The 20,584-nt window shown below is 49.6% G+C and overlaps 1 protein-coding gene across 3 annotated transcripts in view; it reads left to right on the forward strand.

The window, feature by feature from the left end:
* Window positions 1–19,481, forward strand: part of ANKZF1 (ankyrin repeat and zinc finger peptidyl tRNA hydrolase 1) — a 145,058-nt gene extending 125,577 nt beyond the window's left edge. For 2 of the 3 annotated variants that reach the window (XM_078679153.1, XM_078679152.1), the window contains exons 15-16: window positions 4,281–4,351; window positions 18,708–19,481. In XM_078679153.1, coding sequence (XP_078535279.1) covers window positions 4,281–4,351; window positions 18,708–18,831 — 195 coding nt within the window. In that variant the 3' untranslated portion in view covers window positions 18,832–19,481. The remainder of the gene's footprint in view (window positions 1–4,280; window positions 4,352–18,707) is intronic. The other variant, XM_078679154.1, reaches the window with a different exon arrangement.
* Window positions 19,482–20,584: the final 1,103 nt, after the last annotated feature.

Genomic DNA, 20,584 nt, shown 5'->3' on the forward strand with positions numbered 1-20,584 from the left:
TCACATCCCCGCCTCCACATACTCTCCTGTCACATCCTCGCCTCCACATGCTCTGCTGTCACATCCTCACCTCCACATACTCTGCTGTCACATCCTCGCCTCCGCATACTCTGCTGTCACATCCTCGCCTCCGCATACTCTATTTTCACATCCTCGCCTCCACATACTCTGCTGTCACATCCACGCCTCCACATACTCTGCTGTCACATCCTCGCCTTCACATACTCTGCTGTCACATTCTCGCCTCCACATACTCTGCTGTCACATCCTCGCCTCCACATACTCTGCTGTCACATCCTCGCCTCCACATACTCTGCTACAACACATCCTCGCCTCCACATACTCTGCTAACACATCCTCGCCTCCACACCTCCACATACTCTGCTGTCACATCTTAGCCTGCACATACTCTGCTGACATTTCCTCCCCTCTACATACTCTGCAGACACATCCTTACCTCCACATACTCTGCAGTCACATCCTTGCCTCCACATACTCTGCTGTCACATCCTCACCTCCACATACTCTGCTGTCACATCCTCGCCTCCACCTGTCACATCCTCGCCTCCACATGCTCTGCTGTCACATCCTCGCCTCCACATGCTCTGCTGTCGCATCCTCGCCTCCACATACTCTGCTGTCGCATCCTCGCCTCCGCATACTCTGCTGTCACATCCTCGCCTCCGCATACTCTGCTGTCACATCCTCGCATACTCTGCTGTCACATCCTCGCCTCCGCATACTCTGCTGTCACATCCTCGCCTCCGCATACTCTATTTTCACATCCTCGCCTCCACATACTCTGCTGTCACATCCTCGCCTCCACATACTCTGCTGTCACATCCTCGCCTTCACATACTCTGCTGTCACATCCTCGCCTTCACATACTCTGCTGACACATCCTCGTCTCCACATACTCTGCTGTCCCATCCTCACCTCCACATGCTCTGCTGTCGCATCCTCGCCTCCGCATGCTCTGCTGTCGCATCCTCGCCTCCGCATGCTCTGCTGTCGCATCCTTGCCTCCGCATACTCTGCTGTCACATCCTCGCCTCCACATACTCTGCTGTCACATCCTCGCCTCCACATACTCTGCTGTCACATCCTCGCCTCCACATACTCTGCTGTCACATCCTCGCCTTCACATACTCTGCTGTCACATCCTCGCCTTCACATACTCTGCTGTTGCATCCTCGCCTCCACATACTCTGCTGTCACATCCTCGCCTCCACATACTCTGCTGTCACATCCACGCCTTCACATACTCTACTGTCACATCCTCGCCTCCACATACTCTGCTGTCACATCCTCGCCTCCACATGCTCTGCTGTCGCATCCTCGCCTCCACATACTCTGCTGTCACATCTTTGCCTTCACATACTCTGCTGTCACATCCTCGCCTCCGCATACTCTGCTGTCACATCCTCGCCTCCGCATACTCTGCTGTCACATCCTCGCCTCCGCATACTCTGCTGTCACATCCACACCTCCACATACTCTGCTGTCACATCCTCGCCTTCACATACTCTGCTGTCACATCCTCGCCTCCACATACTCTGCTGTCACATCCTCGCCTCCACATACTCTGCTGTCACATCCTCGCCTCCACATGCTCTGCTGACACATCCTCGCCTCCACATGCTCTGCTGACACATCCTCGCCTCCACATACTCTGCTGACACATCCTCGCCTCCACATGCTCTGCTGTCACATCCTCGCCTCCACATACTCTCCTGTCACTCACATCCTCACCTCCACATGCTCTGCTGTCACATCCTCACCTCCACATACTCTCCTGTCACATCCTCGCCTCCACATACTCTGCTGTCACATCCTCGCCTTCACATGCTCTGCTGTCTCATCCTCGCCTCCACATGCTCTGCTGTCACATCCTCGCCTCCACATGCTCTGCTGTCACATCCTTGCATCCACACGCTCTGCTGTCTCATCCTCGCCTCCACATACTCTGCTGTCACATCCTCGCCCCCACATACTCTGCTGTCACATCCTCGCCTTCACATACTCTGCTGTCACATCCTCGCCTCCAAATACTCTGCTGTCACATCCTCGCCTCCACATACTCTGCTGTCACATCCTCGCCTCCACATACTCTGCTACAACACATCCTCGCCTCCACATACTCTGCTGACACATCCTCGCCTCCACACCTCCACATACTCTGCTGTCACATCTTCGCCTCCACATACTCTGCTGACATTTCCTCGCCTCTACATACTCTGCTGACACATCCTTGCCTCCACATACTCTGCAGTCACATCCTCGCCTCCACATACTCTGCTGACACATCCTTCCCTCCACATACTCTGCTGTCACGTCCTCGCCTCCACATGCTCTGCTGTCACATCCTCGCCTCCACATACTCTGCTGTCACATCCTCGCCTCCACATACTCTGCTGTCACATCCTCGCCTCCACATGCTCTGATGTCGCATCCTCCCCTCCACATACTCTGCTGTCACATCCTCTCCCCCACATACTCTGCTGTCACATCCTCGCCTCCACATACTCTGCTGTCACATCCTCGCCTTCACATACTCTGCTGTCACATCCTCGCCTCCACATGCTCTACTGTCGCATCCTCGCCTCCACATGCTCTGCTGTAGCATCCTCTCCTCAACATACTCTGCTGTCACATCCTCTCCCCCACATACTCTGCTGTCACATCCTCGCCTTCATATACTCTGCTTTGACATCCTCACCTCCACATACTCTGCTGTCACATCCTCGCCTTCACATACTCTGCTGTCACATCCTCGCCTTCACATACTCTGCTGTCACATCCCCGCCTCCACATACTCTCCTGTCACATCCTCGCCTCCACATGCTCTGCTGTCACATCCTCACCTCCACATACTCTGCTGTCACATCCTCGCCTCCGCATACTCTGCTGTCACATCCTCGCCTCCGCATACTCTATTTTCACATCCTCGCCTCCACATACTCTGCTGTCACATCCACGCCTCCACATACTCTGCTGTCACATCCTCGCCTTCACATACTCTGCTGTCACATTCTCGCCTCCACATACTCTGCTGTCACATCCTCGCCTCCACATACTCTGCTGTCACATCCTCGCCTCCACATACTCTGCTACAACACATCCTCGCCTCCACATACTCTGCTAACACATCCTCGCCTCCACACCTCCACATACTCTGCTGTCACATCTTAGCCTGCACATACTCTGCTGACATTTCCTCCCCTCTACATACTCTGCAGACACATCCTTACCTCCACATACTCTGCAGTCACATCCTTGCCTCCACATACTCTGCTGTCACATCCTCACCTCCACATACTCTGCTGTCACATCCTCGCCTCCACCTGTCACATCCTCGCCTCCACATGCTCTGCTGTCACATCCTCGCCTCCACATGCTCTGCTGTCGCATCCTCGCCTCCACATACTCTGCTGTCGCATCCTCGCCTCCGCATACTCTGCTGTCACATCCTCGCCTCCGCATACTCTGCTGTCACATCCTCGCATACTCTGCTGTCACATCCTCGCCTCCGCATACTCTGCTGTCACATCCTCGCCTCCGCATACTCTATTTTCACATCCTCGCCTCCACATACTCTGCTGTCACATCCTCGCCTCCACATACTCTGCTGTCACATCCTCGCCTTCACATACTCTGCTGTCACATCCTCGCCTTCACATACTCTGCTGACACATCCTCGTCTCCACATACTCTGCTGTCCCATCCTCACCTCCACATGCTCTGCTGTCGCATCCTCGCCTCCGCATGCTCTGCTGTCGCATCCTCGCCTCCGCATGCTCTGCTGTCGCATCCTTGCCTCCGCATACTCTGCTGTCACATCCTCGCCTCCACATACTCTGCTGTCACATCCTCGCCTCCACATACTCTGCTGTCACATCCTCGCCTCCACATACTCTGCTGTCACATCCTCGCCTTCACATACTCTGCTGTCACATCCTCGCCTTCACATACTCTGCTGTTGCATCCTCGCCTCCACATACTCTGCTGTCGCATCCTCGCCTCCACATACTCTGCTGTCACATCCTCGCCTCCACATACTCTGCTGTCACATCCTCGCCTTCACATACTCTGCTGTCGCATCCTCGCCTTCACATACTCTGCTGTCGCATCCTCGCCTCCACATACTCTACTGTCGCATCCTCGCCTCCACATACTCTGCTGTCACATCCTCGCCTCCACATACTCTGCTGTCACATCCTCGCCTCCACATACTCTGCTGACACATCTCTGATCCTTGCTGACAGTTTCTTTTGTCTTAGAGGGCTCTTGCTGCTGAGAAAAGACTCGCTGCCCAGCTGTCCAGTACTGGAACGACCATAACAAACACCAGGTACACGAGATTCATTGCTTCTTTCACCGTAGTCTTTTGAAAATGTGCTTGGTATTGTGCTGTGCCCAGTGAATGAATGAGTGAGTGAATGTAGTTGCTTGACGTGCACACCATGAACTCAATCCCTCTAGTTTTCAGTCCTTGAAAATTCGGCCATGTGGAGCTTGTTATTTGCCAACACTGCTCACAATCAGATGCTAAAGCTGAGGTTCATGCCCTGGTCTCCCGGCTCCAGAGCTTCCCTCTAGTTCACATTCAGTCCCATTGGTTCTTTGCACAGAAGCCCCTCAGCCCCCACATGGACCCATCCTGTCGCATCATTCACAGGCATTGGTTTCAGAGTTTGAGGGTGCTTTTTTAACTTATTCCCAAAGCCATCTGCAAAGTATAACAGATTTAGAGTTTTGGACCAGATGTACTAAACCTTTTTACCATCGCAAAGGCTCCAATTTAGAGTTTGTGTCCGCAAAAGAGTACAAAACCTATTTTAAGAGGTGGTAAGGTTTTACCGAATCCTAAAACGGCATTGCGACTGTATTCTGACTGTGTACTGAATCTCAATTTGCTAGAGGTGTATTCTGGGCGTCCTTTCTAAATTACAATTCAGTGCCAGATGGATCAATGGCTTCTGACTGGAAGTCCAGCTGTAAACCTTTGAAAAGTGGCACTCCAAATCCGAGGCGGGAATGTGTGCACAAAATGGAAGAAGTCCACTTTGAACCCCTTCCCCTTTGTAAATGTGAATGCACAAGTTTCAGGGGGAGTAGGTAGTGGGCAAGGGGACCACTGCCAGCTCCCACTGAAACTTTTGAACAATTAAAACCAAAAAAAAAACAATATTTTTCAAAAGCAGTCCCATAGATGGTGGTGTGCTGACTCTTGCATCCCCTTGACTCTGGCTAATCAGAGTAAGTCACAATGCTCGTTCGGTAGCCAAGACTGAATCTGAATCTTGCGAACCAACCTTATAGTTCATAGATTGGTTTTCAAAATAAGATACTGTTGAAAAAGAAAGGAATTGCCAATCACTTTTTGTGACTATGACCAGTACCTGCATACAGCAAACCCTTAGTTACTTGTCCCCTTTTTTTTTTAACCAAGTGTCTTAGTTTTCCTTTTGCCGTTCTGCAAGTACCACTGAGGCTCCATTTTAAAACTGTTTCCAAGTAATAAGAAAGAGAGACACTCTTGGGTCGGGAGCTGCATCAATGGCATTTAAGAATTAGGCGGGTGTAGTGCTTTGATTACTTGACTTCAACCCAGTCTAGCTTCCACTCGCTGGTCGCTGTCGATCACCACAAGATCACAGCGGAGGATCACCACAGAACAGCAACTTGTCTCCCCAGCTCGACAAAATCTTTTTTAGTGCCCCTGTCTCCTCCCAGTAAGAATTCCTCACCCATCAGGACACAGCAATTAGGAAGAGGTGCATTGATCGAGATGCCAAACGTGGGCAACCCATTGGCAGTGCTCATGAAGAGCCATGCATAAGGAGCAAAGAAGGTTAGGCCACACAGACGTGACCCCAAAGACCACTGATCCACGAGACACCCACACCACAGGGAAGCACTAAGAGGAAAACCAAAGCAGGGGAAAACCAAGAGAGCGACTGAAAATGAACAAAGATCCTGCGAGCTGCAGCCTCTGGTATATAGAGGCATCCACTCAGGAAAGCAGGAGGAAAGTAGCCAACCAGAAGAAAGGTCCCAGATAGTAAATAACAAGCCCTGGGGTTGTAGCCATCCGCATTCATCATCGGTAAGCTACTATTGGCCAGACACGTGATTCCAAGATGTCGCATGAGGTATTTACCGTCACTGAAGCACCGTTTTGTGTCTGTTTTTAACTAAGACTAATCTAGCGTACTGTTTGTGTTCTATTGCTATTCTCAAGCTGGTAGATTTTTACTGTAGATCACTGGCTTTATTCAGCTTGATAACCCAGATTTGTTCTATGCATGCATACCCATCGGAATTGCTTAATTGTAAGCATTTCCAGATGATCCCCTATTTTTGATACAATTAAACAACTAGGATGCAGTCGAACAGCGACTAGTGTGATATTGTTACAAAATGAGAAGCATAAGACCTGGATGGATACTGTGAGCCATATGACTTGGGTGTATGCTGTGGAGTTGAAATAGAACTGAGCTCAAATCAGCGGTTCGAGTAAACCGAGTCGTGCGCATGCATCGTACAGAAATAGTGCAATAAAAAGCCAGTTTACCACTACCACACACGGGCCCCGTACAGCATACTCCAAAACCTTTGAAGCCAGTGTACCTTAAGCCATTTCCACTAGCGTGCTGCGCTCTGTGAGACCGCACATCCGAAATCACCACACCAGTCTGCCCAGAAACAAGATGGCAACCAACTGGTTTCCGTTTCACAAGCAAAACACAGGCAGTGAACAGGAGTGATCGAGCGTGGAGGGCCAAAGACCCTGGATCTACTGGATCACTGTGCTGCACAGAATCTGTCATGAGCAGCAAAGGTTGGAGCCAAATGTCCTTTGGGCAGGAAATTACCAGACTCCCCAACAGTGCCAATGGTGGAAGCCAGTCTAGACAACTTGTATGTGGATCAGAGGGAAGTGGGGATGGAGAGGTGAGGTCCACAGTAGATGCTAACCACATTATCTCAGAAGATAACTAACTCCCCTCTCGCGGTGTGCAGGCACAGTCCAATCGCCTTATTCCCAGATCCAGCATACAAAAAACCTAGTAGATTTAATATGTCATTTTCTCCTAAGGAATAGCGCAAAAGTGAGAAAGATTAAAAAATACTTCCCCATACCCGCCGAAAGGGGTATGAAATTGCAGAAGCTCCTACGTACGGAGCAGGTCTCTCAGGGAGGCAAAAAAAATTGTATAGTCTTCCTAAAAATCTTTTTTTTTTATCAAATATGTTTTTATTGGCAACAGCATAATACAGTACAGTGATAGGGCATAAGCAATTCACCGTTTCTTGCGAACTCCACCCAAGGCCCCCGGAAGAGGGCCCCAGGGGCAACTGGCCTCGGGCCGTGTGTCCATGTGTGCAGTGAAAGCCATTTTCAAGTAACCCAATACCCCAACTAACCCCTCTCCCCGCCCCCCCCCCCCCACCCAGGTCCCCTCCCAGCTCAACAACCATGATACCCAACTTGTCCCCCCCCTTCTCCCCCGGGTGTGTTCTGCCAATGTCTAAGTAGTGGGATCATCTAGGTTTCCGCTTGTTCTTCTTCCGCCCCTGTGCAGTAGCAGGTTCGCGAAATTCATCAACCAGTCTGAGAACTCGAAGGTATTTGGGGCATGTCAATTCGTGAAATTCAGTGGAGAGTAGTGCAATCAAAGGCGCCCATATCTCTCGGAATGTGTCCGTGGTCTGCGTGAGAGAGGCCTGTATGCGCTCCATGCCCATTACGAACCAGATTTTGTGGAGCCATCCCGTGTGGGAGGGTTTGCGTGTGCTGCCTCACAGTGAAAGGATGTGGTGTGTCGCTGCTCCCATGGCCAGCCTCATTTGCTTCCCCCGGATGGATTTGAGTGGGAAGGTCAATTTGTTAGGTAGGCCTAAGATCGTGTACGCTGGGAATCGTGGGATCTCAGTGTCAAAGTGCAAATCTATGTCCCTCAGTACCTCTCCCCCCTAAAAATCTTTTTGAGTCTCAATGAAAGAAAGAATTTATAAAGTTTGATGCTGTTGCAATGCCACAGATACTCTTAAATCTCCAGGAAGAGGTTGGTATTCAGGATAAGGACCTAGCCCTGCTAGCATCCTATCTGACATCCAGGGAACAAACAATACAGTGGAATGGACTTCAATCGGGAAAGTTCACTCTTCCATGTGGAGTACCACAGGGCTCTGCTTTGTCTCCCACCATGTTTAACATATATGTGGCTCCTCTGGCGAGATTGATAAAAAGCCATGGGTTCGCGCTAGTGTCGTACGTGGATGACTCCCAATTAGTGGTGTCAGTCAAACACAGCGTGGACCTAATGGCTGAACGGTTTCAGAATTGCATAACGGCCCTAGTGACATGGATGAACTCGAATTTCTTGAAATTAAACAAAGGAAAAACTGAGGTCATAGAGTTCGGCCAGAAACCATCGGTTTGGTGCCAACTGTAGTGGCCGTCAGAAGCCGGAACATGTCCTGTCCCTGTCCCTAAGGCCAGGAATTGGGCTTTCTGGTAGACAAGGACCTGATACTTGCCTCCCAAGTCAACCAGGTGTCTTCTGCTTGCTTCCACACGCTGCAAGTCCTACGTTAGATCCTTCCATTTATTGCCGTCTCACTAAGGAAAACGGTAATCGCAGCCTTAGTCCTGTCGAGGATAGATTACTGTAATGCACTATACTTAGGGGTAGGACAGCTTTCCAAACTCCAATCACTACAAAATGCGGCTGCTAGAGTATTGCTCGATTTTCCCAGACATCATCCGACATCCAAAATTATAAAACATCTCCACTGGCTTCCTGTCAGACGGAGAATAGAATTTACGGCTCTCTGCTTAGTCCATAAATCCCTCTACGGAGGAATTGCAGATGACATCCAACTTCTATTCCCCCGTTACATGCCATCACGTTGCCTCAGAGCAGCCAATACTGGACTGGTCCATGTCCCCAAGATCAGAAGAGCAAGATGGGGAGGAAAAGGATTCTCTGCCCAAGCGGCCAAATTGTGGAACTCATTTGAGACTACAATCCAGTAGGATCCTCTTCCGAAAACTGATAAAAACACGGCTTTTCTCTATACTTTAGACCCGGAAGTACACAGACTACACTAACCTCAGAGCCAAGACACCTCAGCAATAGTGCCCTTAATAAATATTCAGGCAGTCAGTCAGTCAGTCAGGATCTAGAGAATAGAGACCAAAACATGTTATCGCAGGCCTTGTGATCTAATCACACTTGGATGGAAAGAAGCTTTTAAGGATGTTAGATCTTGGTTATCCAGAAGCGAATTACTGATAGGGATGTTAGGTACTGGCCTCTCGGCAGACACAGCCCGGATGGTCAGAAACATCAGAATTCTACTTGACTCCAACTATGCCTTTGATAAAAAATAAAACAGCCATGGCTAGATCCTGTTCTGCCATCATTGCGGACTCCATCATAGTTTAAATTTTTTGTATAATTCCCACATCGTGTTACTATAACCGTTGTGCTTGTTGAGTTACGCATTAACTTTGGGAATGCAGTTTATCGAGGCCTCCTTTCTACCAAGCTGCTGCCTTCAGAGGATGCTAGTAGTTCACTAATACTGAATAAATGGGAATAATCCACGCACCTAAAAACCTACACAAGCTCCCTTTAGATCCTTTTCAGAACCTCTTCGATCAGGCAGAGAAGCTTTTACGGTCAAGGCCCTAAATGTTTTGCTCAGAAATGAATGTCTTAAACGTGATGCAATCCAAGCTCCAGCTTTAAATGTCTATTTTAAGTTCCAAAGTGAAAATACAAGCGATGGAGATGTGGAGCTTTTCATGTCCAAGATACTTGAACCTTTCAACAATGGGCTCTGCTGCCGTTATCCTAACACCGACCATTCGAGACTCAGGAACATCCTAGTCTCTCTTATTCTCATGCATCAAGGTGTTTGTGGTTGTACTCTCACGATCGTGCCAAGAGCCTGTTTGCAAGTGTATATTACTGCTCTCCAAATACACTTCAATAAATTAAATACCTTCTAAGGGTTTTGGCTGCTCAGAGGCCCATAACTTCCTCTCCTCTTCAAGAGTGAACCTAAACATCTTTCCATGGCCCCCCCAGAATCAAAACGTGTGTACTCTGTGGACCGAATAGTCTTTGCCTCTGGCAGTCTCTTTCTCCATACAGCCTTCTAGGCTACTATGCCCACACCCCCTGGGAGAGGCCAAACATGACTGCATGTTAGTCTTCTGTATCATATTTAAAGATTGCCTGTCATCAATCGGGTCAGTAATGGTTTTGATGCTTCCAAACAGATCCTGAAGTGTGACCTGGATTCTGTCGACATCATGGATTGCTTCAATGGCACTGACGTCACGCTGCATTACCAGGCTTGGGTGTGTCCCAGTGTGTCCCAGACTCAGATAACCTTTCATTTTATAGCGCTGCACGATCGCTTCATAGCGCTGCACTGTTGGGATTTACTTAATTATTTAATTAATTGTGCTGCTCTGTGTATTTGACTTATTTAATCAGCGCCGCACTGTCGCTTTTATTTAATTATTAACGCGACGTCGCTGAGGCAGTTACTTTGCATTTAAATTATATTCAGCTGCTAGTGCGTGTAAGGCTCTCGCCTTTGACCCTCCATTTTGTGTTGTTGTTGTTGTTGCCGCCCCTCCTCCCGCCACCGCCTCCCAGCTGCTGACCCTCCCACCCACGATTAGAATCCTTCCTTGCTCCCGAGATCACTGTGACCGCCTGGACCCTCCTTCAGCCCGGTTGCTCCCCCACGCTCCAGCCTGGTATCGTTTGACATCCTACCTCGAGATACTAGCGCTGCATTGACTCAGATAACCTTTCATTTTATAGCGCTGCACGATCGCTTCATAGCGCTGCACTGTTGGGATTTACTTAATTATTTAATTAATTGTGCTGCTCTGTGTATTTGACTTATTTAATCAGCGCCGCACTGTCGCTTTTATTTAATTATTAACGCGACGTCGCTGAGGCAGTTACTTTGCATTTAAATTATATTCAGCTGCTAGTGCGTGTAAGGCTCTCGCCTTTGACCCTCCATTTTGTGTTGTTGTTGTTGTTGCCGCCCCTCCTCCCGCCACCGCCTCCCAGCTGCTGACCCTCCCACGCTCCGCCCCCTCCACCCTCCATTTATGGCCAATGCCTCCACGCGCAGCGTCCACGCGCTTCGGACACGCCGAAGGTGCGCCAAAGGTAAGCCCGTCTACGCCCATCCGCGCCTGGACCGCGCCCAGCGCCAGACCCCCTGCACCTCGCGCTGCCCAGCCCCCCCGCGTTACCTACGATGCCGCCACCCTCCTAGCCCTTAACCCCGGTCGCGCCCCCAACTGCGTCCAAGCCGCTCCTGGACGCACCCATGGACCGTTCTCCTGCTTCTCCTGCAAATTCATCGGCACCGACAACATCTCCGCTACGACCACACCACAGATTCCCCACCCCAACCACCTAGAATGCATCCTTCTCAACACCCGCTCGGTCCACAGGCACGCCATTGACCTTTGGAACCTACTAGACACCATCTCTCCTGACGTCGCCTTCCTAACGGAAACTTGGATGAACGCTTCCTCCGCCCCTGACATCGCCATCGCTATCCCTGATGACTATAAGATCACACGCAAGGACCGCACCGACCATACAGGAGGCGGAATCGCTATCGTCCATAAGAAAACAATCCGCATCTCAACCAGCTCTGATGCCAACCTCGCCAACTCCGAACACCTTCACTTCCAGATCCACATCGACCCCAAGACCACACTCAGAGGCACCCTCCTCTACAGACCACCAGGGCCACGCGCAAAATTCAGTGAAGACATCACGGACTTCATCACCCCACACGCGCTCCCCTCCAAAGACTACATCCTTCTGGGAGACCTCAACTTCCACCTTGAAAAGATCAACGACCGCAACACCGCCACCCTCTTAGACAACCTCGCCAACCTCGGACTTAAACAACTGGTCACTTCCCCCACCCACATCGCAGGTCACACTCTCGACCCCATCCTCACCTCCAGCAACCATGTCTCCTTCAGCCACACTACAGATCTCCTCTGGACTGACCACAGCTGCGTTCACTTCACCTACAACAAGCCGAAACCCATCATCCACCTCCAACCAACTCTACAAAGAAACTGGAACAAAATCACCACAGAACAGATCTCCACATCGCTCCTTCAAACCTCCCCAGCCCTCTCTTCTAACGCCAACGAAGCCGCCTCCAACCTCACCCTTTGGTTATCCAACACCGCCGACACCTTAGCACCACTGAAAAAACGTCAACACAAACTTGGCATCAAAAAGGCTTCATGGTTCAACGACGACCTCAAGAAATCCAAGAAACTATGCCGCTCCCTTGAAAAGGCCTGGAAAAAAGACCCATCCACCAGCAACAAGGACGCCTTCAAAAGCGCCATCCGTACTCACCACCAACTGATCCGAAAAGCCAAGAAAACAGCATTCAAAGATCGACTTGACAACAACGCCCACAACAGCAAGGAACTTTTCAACATCGTCAAGGAATTTTCCAACCCCTCGGCCAACTCCAACGACATCACCCCCTCTCAAACCCTCTGCGATTCCCTAGCCTCTTTTTTCCACAACAAGATTGCTGACATCCACAACAGCTTTGACAACCAACCCGGAAGCCAACCCACCCTACCATCAGCTGACCTTCTTCCCCCCGTCAACACCCTCAACGCCTGGAACCCAATCTCCACTGAGAACACCATCCGCCTGATGAATTCCATCCACTCTGGATCCCCCACAGACCCATGCCCCCACCACATCTTCAACAAAGCAGACTCCGTCATAGCTCCGCACCTCCGAGACGTCATCAACTGCTCCTTCAACTCCGCTACCTTCCCAGAAGATTGGAAACACGCTGAACTCACCGCCCTTCTGAAAAAAACAACAGCAGACCCCACCGAACTCAAAAACTACCGCCCCATCTCGCTTCTTCCATTCCCGGCCAAAGTCATCGAGAAAGCTGTCAACAACCAGCTCGCCGCCTTCCTCGAAGCCAACAAATCACTCGACCCCTCACAATCTGGCTTCCGAGCCAAACACAGCACTGAGACCGCCCTCATCGCAGCAACAGACGACATTCGAACTCTACTGGACAATGGAGACACAGTCGCCCTCATCCTCCTCGACCTCTCTGCAGCCTTCGACACAGTCTGCCACAGCACCCTTTTACAACGCCTCAGAAACATCGGAATCCAAGGAAAGGCACTGGAATGGATCACCTCGTTCCTCACCGGAAGAACCCAGAGAGTCCGCCTCCCACCATTCAAGTCCGAGGCCTCTGAAATCATCTGCGGCGTACCACAAGGATCCTCACTCAGTCCCACCCTCTTCAACGTATACATGAGCCCCCTCGCGGCCATCGCCCGCCAACACAACCTCAACATCATCTCTTACGCGGATGACACTCAACTGATCCTATCTCTCACCAAGGACCCCAGCACCGCTAAAACTAACCTACACGAAGGAATGAAAGAAGTCGCCGAATGGATGAAACAAAGCCGTCTGAAACTGAATTCAGACAAAACAGAAGTCCTCATCTTAGGTAAATCCCCCTCTGCATGGGACGACTCCTGGTGGCCGGAAGCCCTCGGAAATGCACCCATCCCGACAGACCACGCACGGAACCTTGGCGTCATCCTGGACTCTTCACTCTCTATGAACAGACAAGTCAGCGCCGTATCCTCCTCCTGCTTCAACATTCTTCGCATGCTCAGAAAAACATTTCGCTGGATCCCCTCCGAAACAAGGAAAACAGTCACCCACGCTCTAGTCACGAGCCGACTGGACTACGGAAACACCCTCTACGCAGGTACCACCGCTAAACTCCAGAAGAAACTACAACGAATCCAAAACGCCTCAGCCAGGCTCATATTAGACATCCCACGCAACGAACACATCTCTGGTCACCTTAAAGACCTCCACTGGCTACCCGTCAATAAGAGGATCACTTTCCGACTGCTTACCCACGCACACAAATCACTCTACGACATCGGACCAGATTGCCTCAACTCTCGACTGTCCTTCTACACCCCCTCCCGCCAACTTCGCTCTTCCAGCCAAGCCTTCGCCACTGTACCTCGCATCAACAAGTCCACCATGGGAGGCAGATCCTTCTCATACCTGGCTGCCAAAACATGGAACTCACTCCCCGCTTACCTCCGCCTCACCCAGAATCACCTAGCGTTCAGAAAGCAGCTTAAAACGTGGATATTTGACAAATAATCCACCTCCCCTCCCTAAGCGCCTTGAAACCCTCTGGGTATGTAGTGCGCTATATAAATGTTATGACTTGACTTGACTTGACTAGTGGGTTCTCAGGAGACATCCAAGCAATCCCCATGGTCATGCCCTTCGATGACGATTAGCAGTTCGATGAGAAGGCTGACCTCTCTGTCGAGCACTTCGTAAAACAGCAAAGCGACAGCTCGCTTGCTTGACTTACCCTCCTCAAAAAGGCAGTTTCATCATCAATGTAGAAAATGTTGAGGCTGTTCCAGGTCACAAGTATCCTGACAGCGCCAAACTTTGTAGCTGTTGCAGACATGCCAACAGATGTGCCATTTCTCCCAGTGGGGGGGCGTAGACTCCTAGTTTTCCACCAGTTGGGAACGGAATTCAATGAATAGCTGGGTCATCCACCTAATCCACAAAGTCTATGCCCTCCCCTTCCTGTGCCCTATGCCGGACGACCCGGCCTCCACCAGGACATGACGGCCGCTCCACGCAAATGTGCTGCAAGTTGTGGCAGCTTTCCTACAAATATCAGGAATCTATATATTCCCATACTGGGTGACTTGCTTCACAATCAGCTCACGGAAATCTCATTTCACTCCCACACGGCTGCTGTACTTCATAGGGGTGCGAAGCTGGACCCAACACGTATGAAGTATTTTTCTCCTCAAAGGTTTATGACTATACAGGAGATGATTTCGATGTTTGTCTAGCACAGATTTCGGTCCTACACTTCTTACTCCGGTGTGTCTCATGGCCTCACGCATCCTTTTGGTAGGTGCCTCATGCCAGACTATGGATGGGAGACCTTCCGTGTTGCCTGAGACACCAGTGGCTCCAACATCCAGGAAGCCGCTTGGCTTACATCCATTTCTTTTTAGATCTGCACTAGTGGGTGTGTCTCAGCAACGTTTCCCTCTAGTCCTGTGGAGTCGCAGGCTACACTTGTCACAACTACCTACTTGTTGGGATGGCGGGCCAATATGACTGCTTGGGGCCTGCGGTACGTATAGGAGCAGTGCCTGCACATAACTTGCGATGAAGGCTTTCCACCCTGTAGTCTCAGGGAGCACCATTTAGATTCCATAGTACAACACCTCCACCATCTTTCACATCAACAGACAGGACCATGGGGTGGGTATGAACGCTACTTTGCGAAGCAATTCACCCGTGGGCTCAGCAGTGGAGGATTTTCCCAGTTGAGTCACACCTTGGAGGTTTCTCACAGGGTGAGAGTTGATGCTCTGAGACCTCTCTCTCTGGAGGATTGAGCTACACACTTAAGAGATGGACATGATCTCCAGACTGCGGAATCGAATGGATTTCTTTGCCAAGATCCAGAACGCGAAGTATCATCAGTTTTGCACCATGCACTCGCTGTGAATTGTTCCCTGGAGGATCCCTACAGGTTAATTTTGTCATTTTCTCTGCTAAACACATTTGCATCAGCTTTGTGTTAGAATGGAGATTAAGTAGAGCTCTGTAGAGTTCCTGCTGGAGTCCTTTTGTCTTCCATCTGAAGTTGCGGCCATCAGCTTGACGGCAAAGAAACTCGGTACTGCATCTATTTATGCAGGTCAGTCCAGCGGCCGTTCTTTCCCTCCCTAGGCTTAGTATTTTTACATTTTCAATAGCCCCATCCCTCCATTGATTTTACTTCCTTATGGTACGGAGCTACGGAGCTCTCACAAAAGCAGTAGGTGGGTGGGATGAGCAGCTGAGGCTGTTAACTGAGCTGCAAATGTCAGATTGGTCTGTATTTTAGCGGTGGCCAGCCGGAAATGCTCAGTTCTGGCTTCCACATTCAAGGCTGGATTCAAGCTAGCCTGGCTGAATAAGAGTGACATGCCCTGGCACCGGTCCTAGGATGCTTGTTCCGGTCCAGTGAGGACCTGGCTTGGCAGTTCGGTCTGGACTGTTCCCATGGGGCACAGGGTCAAGACTGACTTGCATATGGCCAGGTCTAAACTGGGGTGGCAGAGTGGGCTAAATAATGATGGATTTAACCCAGATCTTTTGAGTGGGGTAGAATGTTTGCATTGTCAGCATTCCGTCCATCATTTGTTTGCTGTAAAACTTCCAGATTCAAGGCTACCATGGAGCTGGGTGAGCAGAGACACAGCCCCGTCAGTCTTACTTGGAGCGTTGTGCTTGCATAGCCCAGCCAGTCCTAAAACTGCTCTTATGCTGCATGGTATTATAAGAGCAGTGCTTGGATTGGCTGGGGAGTTCAGGCTTATTTTTCCCCCAGCCAGCAAACACATGTTTACATTAAGGCAGCGTGAGGTAGGAGGATTTGTGACGAGTGATTAGGCGGCTAAGTGCCAACTTATGGCCTGTGAGAAGAGGTATTTGGGGAGTTATGTGGTTGCTGTTACGCTAGTGGAGTTTTTCCTCTTTTTTACATATAGGCCAGAAATGGAGCATAGCCTACAGCAGGGTCTTGAATCTGGGGGACAAGCACCCCTTGAGAAGTGTTCCCGGGGAGGCGCCAGGCTAAGGCCAAAAGGAGCATTATGCTGATAATTGCTTGGTTTTGTTTTAAACAGGGAAAATGAGTGGCAGTAAGCTGCTCTGTAATGGGCCATCACTAGCATCTTTCGTCATTTAAATCCTAGCTGGCAGTATTTGTCAAAAGCTCCACTCCCCCACTTCTAATAATCACATGTGGATACTTTTATACGTTAGTAAGGCCTGCCTGACCAGAATAGTATGTTTGGGAATCATGTATTTGATTACATTTTTTAAACTGTAACAGAACTTTACTGCAATGTTTGAATAATTCTAGACATTTTTAAACATTGCCAATGTAATAAAATAATTGTGAAAAAATCAAGAGATGTGTTTTTACAGCCATTTTCCTTAACTGGTGTATTTTAAGGTGCTCTTAAATATGATAATGAAGGAAGAGGAGGTACAGTGCATTAAGGTAATTGCCTAGGATTACACTGGTATCACCGTGAACAGTTCATCCACTAGATGAGCGAGAGCGGGGCTTGGTGATCGAGATGGAAGGCTGGGGTGGAGACGCCACATGAATGCTTGGCTCGCTTTTGGTTCGAGGTGCCTAGAGGGCCTGGAGCTGAGCCAGAGCCGGGCATCTGGCTCGAGCTTTCAGTGGCTCACCCATCTCTGTATAACTGACCTGCTGCCTGGCACAGTCCAGCACACGGCAGAGGCAGAACTAGAAAGTGCCAGACAAATGCTTCTACCCGCTCTCATTTGTAACACCTTACTAGATTTCTTCGGGCGACGGCCACATCCCGCTGCCAATCTGTCCCTAAGAAATGAAGAAAAGCCCAAAAAAGAGTGGGGGCTTCACGCTTCTGCAATCTTTTCATGCAGAATTTCATAGATTTCTATAAGTTGGTTCCTTGATTTTCTCAAATGTCGGAGCCCTCAATTTGTTCTGCTATCAAATAGGTCTTTGATGATGGGGGCCGGGCCAACAAGATGGCTGAACTGTAGCTTCTACGTGGTGCTCCACGGATTTCTCTGCTCCTGTTCATCCTGGTGCCTGATGCCACTTCTCTTAGTGTTGTAGTGACAAACATAAGAAAAACTCTGAAGAATTGCCACCTTCTCGCCTCCGCTTCAAAGCCCTGCCCGGCACGATTCAGATAAATTGTAATTAAGTGGTTGAAATGTCTAGCGTATCGATACCTTTTGTCATCATCAGTGGAAATGTTGGTTCAGATACCGTTAGAGGTGGCCACGTTCTCCTTACCCTTTATAAGGTCAGAAGAACCTAGACTGGATTGAAACATGGGCCGTGCGGGATAGAGCCGCAGCCAGTGCTTCTCTTCTTTTGTGGGGATCATTCCTCTTGCAAACGCCTACAATTGTAGCTCTCCAAACACTAATCCCAACCCAAGCTATACCCAGACTCTTTACCGCACCCTACCTACAACAAAGAGACTGAGACCTCAGTGTCGAAATATGCTGTGTTGTGAGGAGTTGCCAGAACGTTTCTTTGTGATGACCCTTCTTATGTGGGATTCCTTGTACTCTCTTTCTCTGCTTTGAGTTCACTTTATTTACCTAGGCCTGGATCTAGCAGCCTTATGGAGACCTGTATGTAAAAAGCTAAATCTTAGTTTGTCTATTCTGTATTCTTAGCCCCTCCCCCAGGGTCTGTGGATGACGGACAGTTTTTTGCTACTTACTTTTATCCAATGGAATCCGTGGGTTAACACCTGTGTGGGACAGGTAATGGCGACCGCAGTCACGTTAAAACAGGAGCAGCCGACAAATGATACGACCCGCGTTAACAGTTGGTGTGGGGGGGGGGTGGTAATCCCAACTATGACCTAAAGGTGGTAGCTCTGAAAAACACTGAACTGTGAATTCATTATTTTTCTGCACAAACTAATTCTATTCTGAAATGTGAGATTTGCAGAGTGAGAATAATTATCCGTTCTCCCCCCTCAGGCGCTGCTGGCAGTGCGGTGAGACCCTGCTGGGGAAGGTACCCTTTGAGTACCTGGACTTCTCCTTCTGCTCCACGCGATGCCTTCAGGAACACAGGAAAACCAGCCGTGCTGCCAAATCTTAAATGGCGTCGCTCTGCTGCAGAGATCCTTCTTCATTGCAGCGCTTCCAGGAGACCTATACACCATCCGCCTGTCGAAGCGCCCACTTTCGTGCTGTCCCACGAACGTGGGCCAAGGTTTGACCATAGACTGTGGTATAATGCAGCGTCGATCGCCAAACACTGTAGTGCACCCTCACAGTGTGGGCCAAGTACTGTGTGCAACACCACGCGGCAGCCCAGGTAGGTAGTGTACCAACAGACTGTGGTCTACGTACTGTAGTGCACCCCCGTAATACTGTGGTCCACGGATTGTGTGGTATGATCACACTGGGACCAAGGACTGTGGTTTACCATCACACTGTGGGCCTGATCAAGGGGGGGAATTGGTTCTTGCAACGCGAGAGCCATGGGCGGCTCTGTTACACCTGCATTGTAGAAGCTGGTTTGCCCTCAACATTCAAGAAGGTCATATAGCAGCTCCAGCGTCGTAATCTGAAACCAATGGTCAGGATTCATGCTCAGAAGCTGTTGTGACGTGATCTTCGGGAACAAAAATCGAAGTGAAAGGATGTTAATGTGCTAAAATGGGGATTTCATCCTGGGGTTTGTGTGCCTCAGTACTAAGACTAGAAATGGACCTTTGTAGCAATAAATTTGTCTTAAAACCGCAATGATCATTGCTTTATCTTTGAGCAGATATGACTGAATTTCAATGACCGAAGCTGGTGTTTGCAGTGGCTGCTTTATTGTGGAGCATTTGTGTATCACACAACATTCATTTGAGGGCACTGGTTCTAGGCGAGGTTCTTGGTCACCGAAGGCGCAGATGTGACAGGATCGCATGGATTTTCCACATCACTGGCCAAACAACAAAAGTCAAGAAAGGAGGCAGGTCTCCAAACCTTGGTAAAAACAAAAGAAAACCAGTGTGTAGACACAAGCGACTGGGTAGGTGAGACAAACCTTCAGCCTCGTATTTATTGTAGACACAGGGTTCTGAGTAGGAGCGATCAGGAGTCATAAAGCATCAGCTTCCTTTTGGCCCAAGGTATTTACGCTGGAGGGAAATTTGCACCACAACCAGAATTCATCTGCATCTCAGGACCGCTGCTAACAGAGGAAATCGCCAGAAGAAAACATAGTTGTTATACCTTTTTATCGCTGACTTAAAGAACACTGTGTCAGACACTGTTAGAACCGGGGTCTCTAGTTGGCAGGGGTATGCACCCTAGTCCAAGTAGGGACCACCGCTTCCGACCTGGTAGCTTGGCGCAGAGCAGCAAAGGCGTAACTTCAGAGGCACTGTGTAAAGTATTTGTGCAACACGCAACAACAAGGACGCAGTAAAAACACTCACAAAAGGACACCACACTAGTTGTGTATAAAAATATAAAATATCTTTATCTAAGCATCAGGCAAGTTCAATCGTCAACTAAAAATGTGCCCAGTTCCCAGGCAAGATCAATAATCATGAAACATGAATGCAGTCTCCAGGTAAGATCAATCCGTAGTCAAAATGCACCCAAAACATACAGTCCAAACAGTGGAGGGGTTCCCAGTCACGACACAATCCAATAAGCCAATCTCTGGACCTTCCCGGCGCACAGTTCTCCCAAGGCAAACCAGTCCCTTCAGTGAGGCACAAAGAAGATGTTCCGGCTGTCCTGCACGTGGTGCTACTGCGGCGCTATTTATTCCTGGTTTAACTTCAGGGCTGAAACTCCCAAGGCGCTTATCAGCAGGAACCGGGTGGTGTCTTTTAACCAACCGGCTT

Source organism: Lissotriton helveticus, chromosome 3_1 (genome assembly GCF_964261635.1).
Source record: "Lissotriton helveticus chromosome 3_1, aLisHel1.1, whole genome shotgun sequence".
NCBI lineage: Eukaryota > Metazoa > Chordata > Amphibia > Caudata > Salamandridae > Lissotriton > Lissotriton helveticus.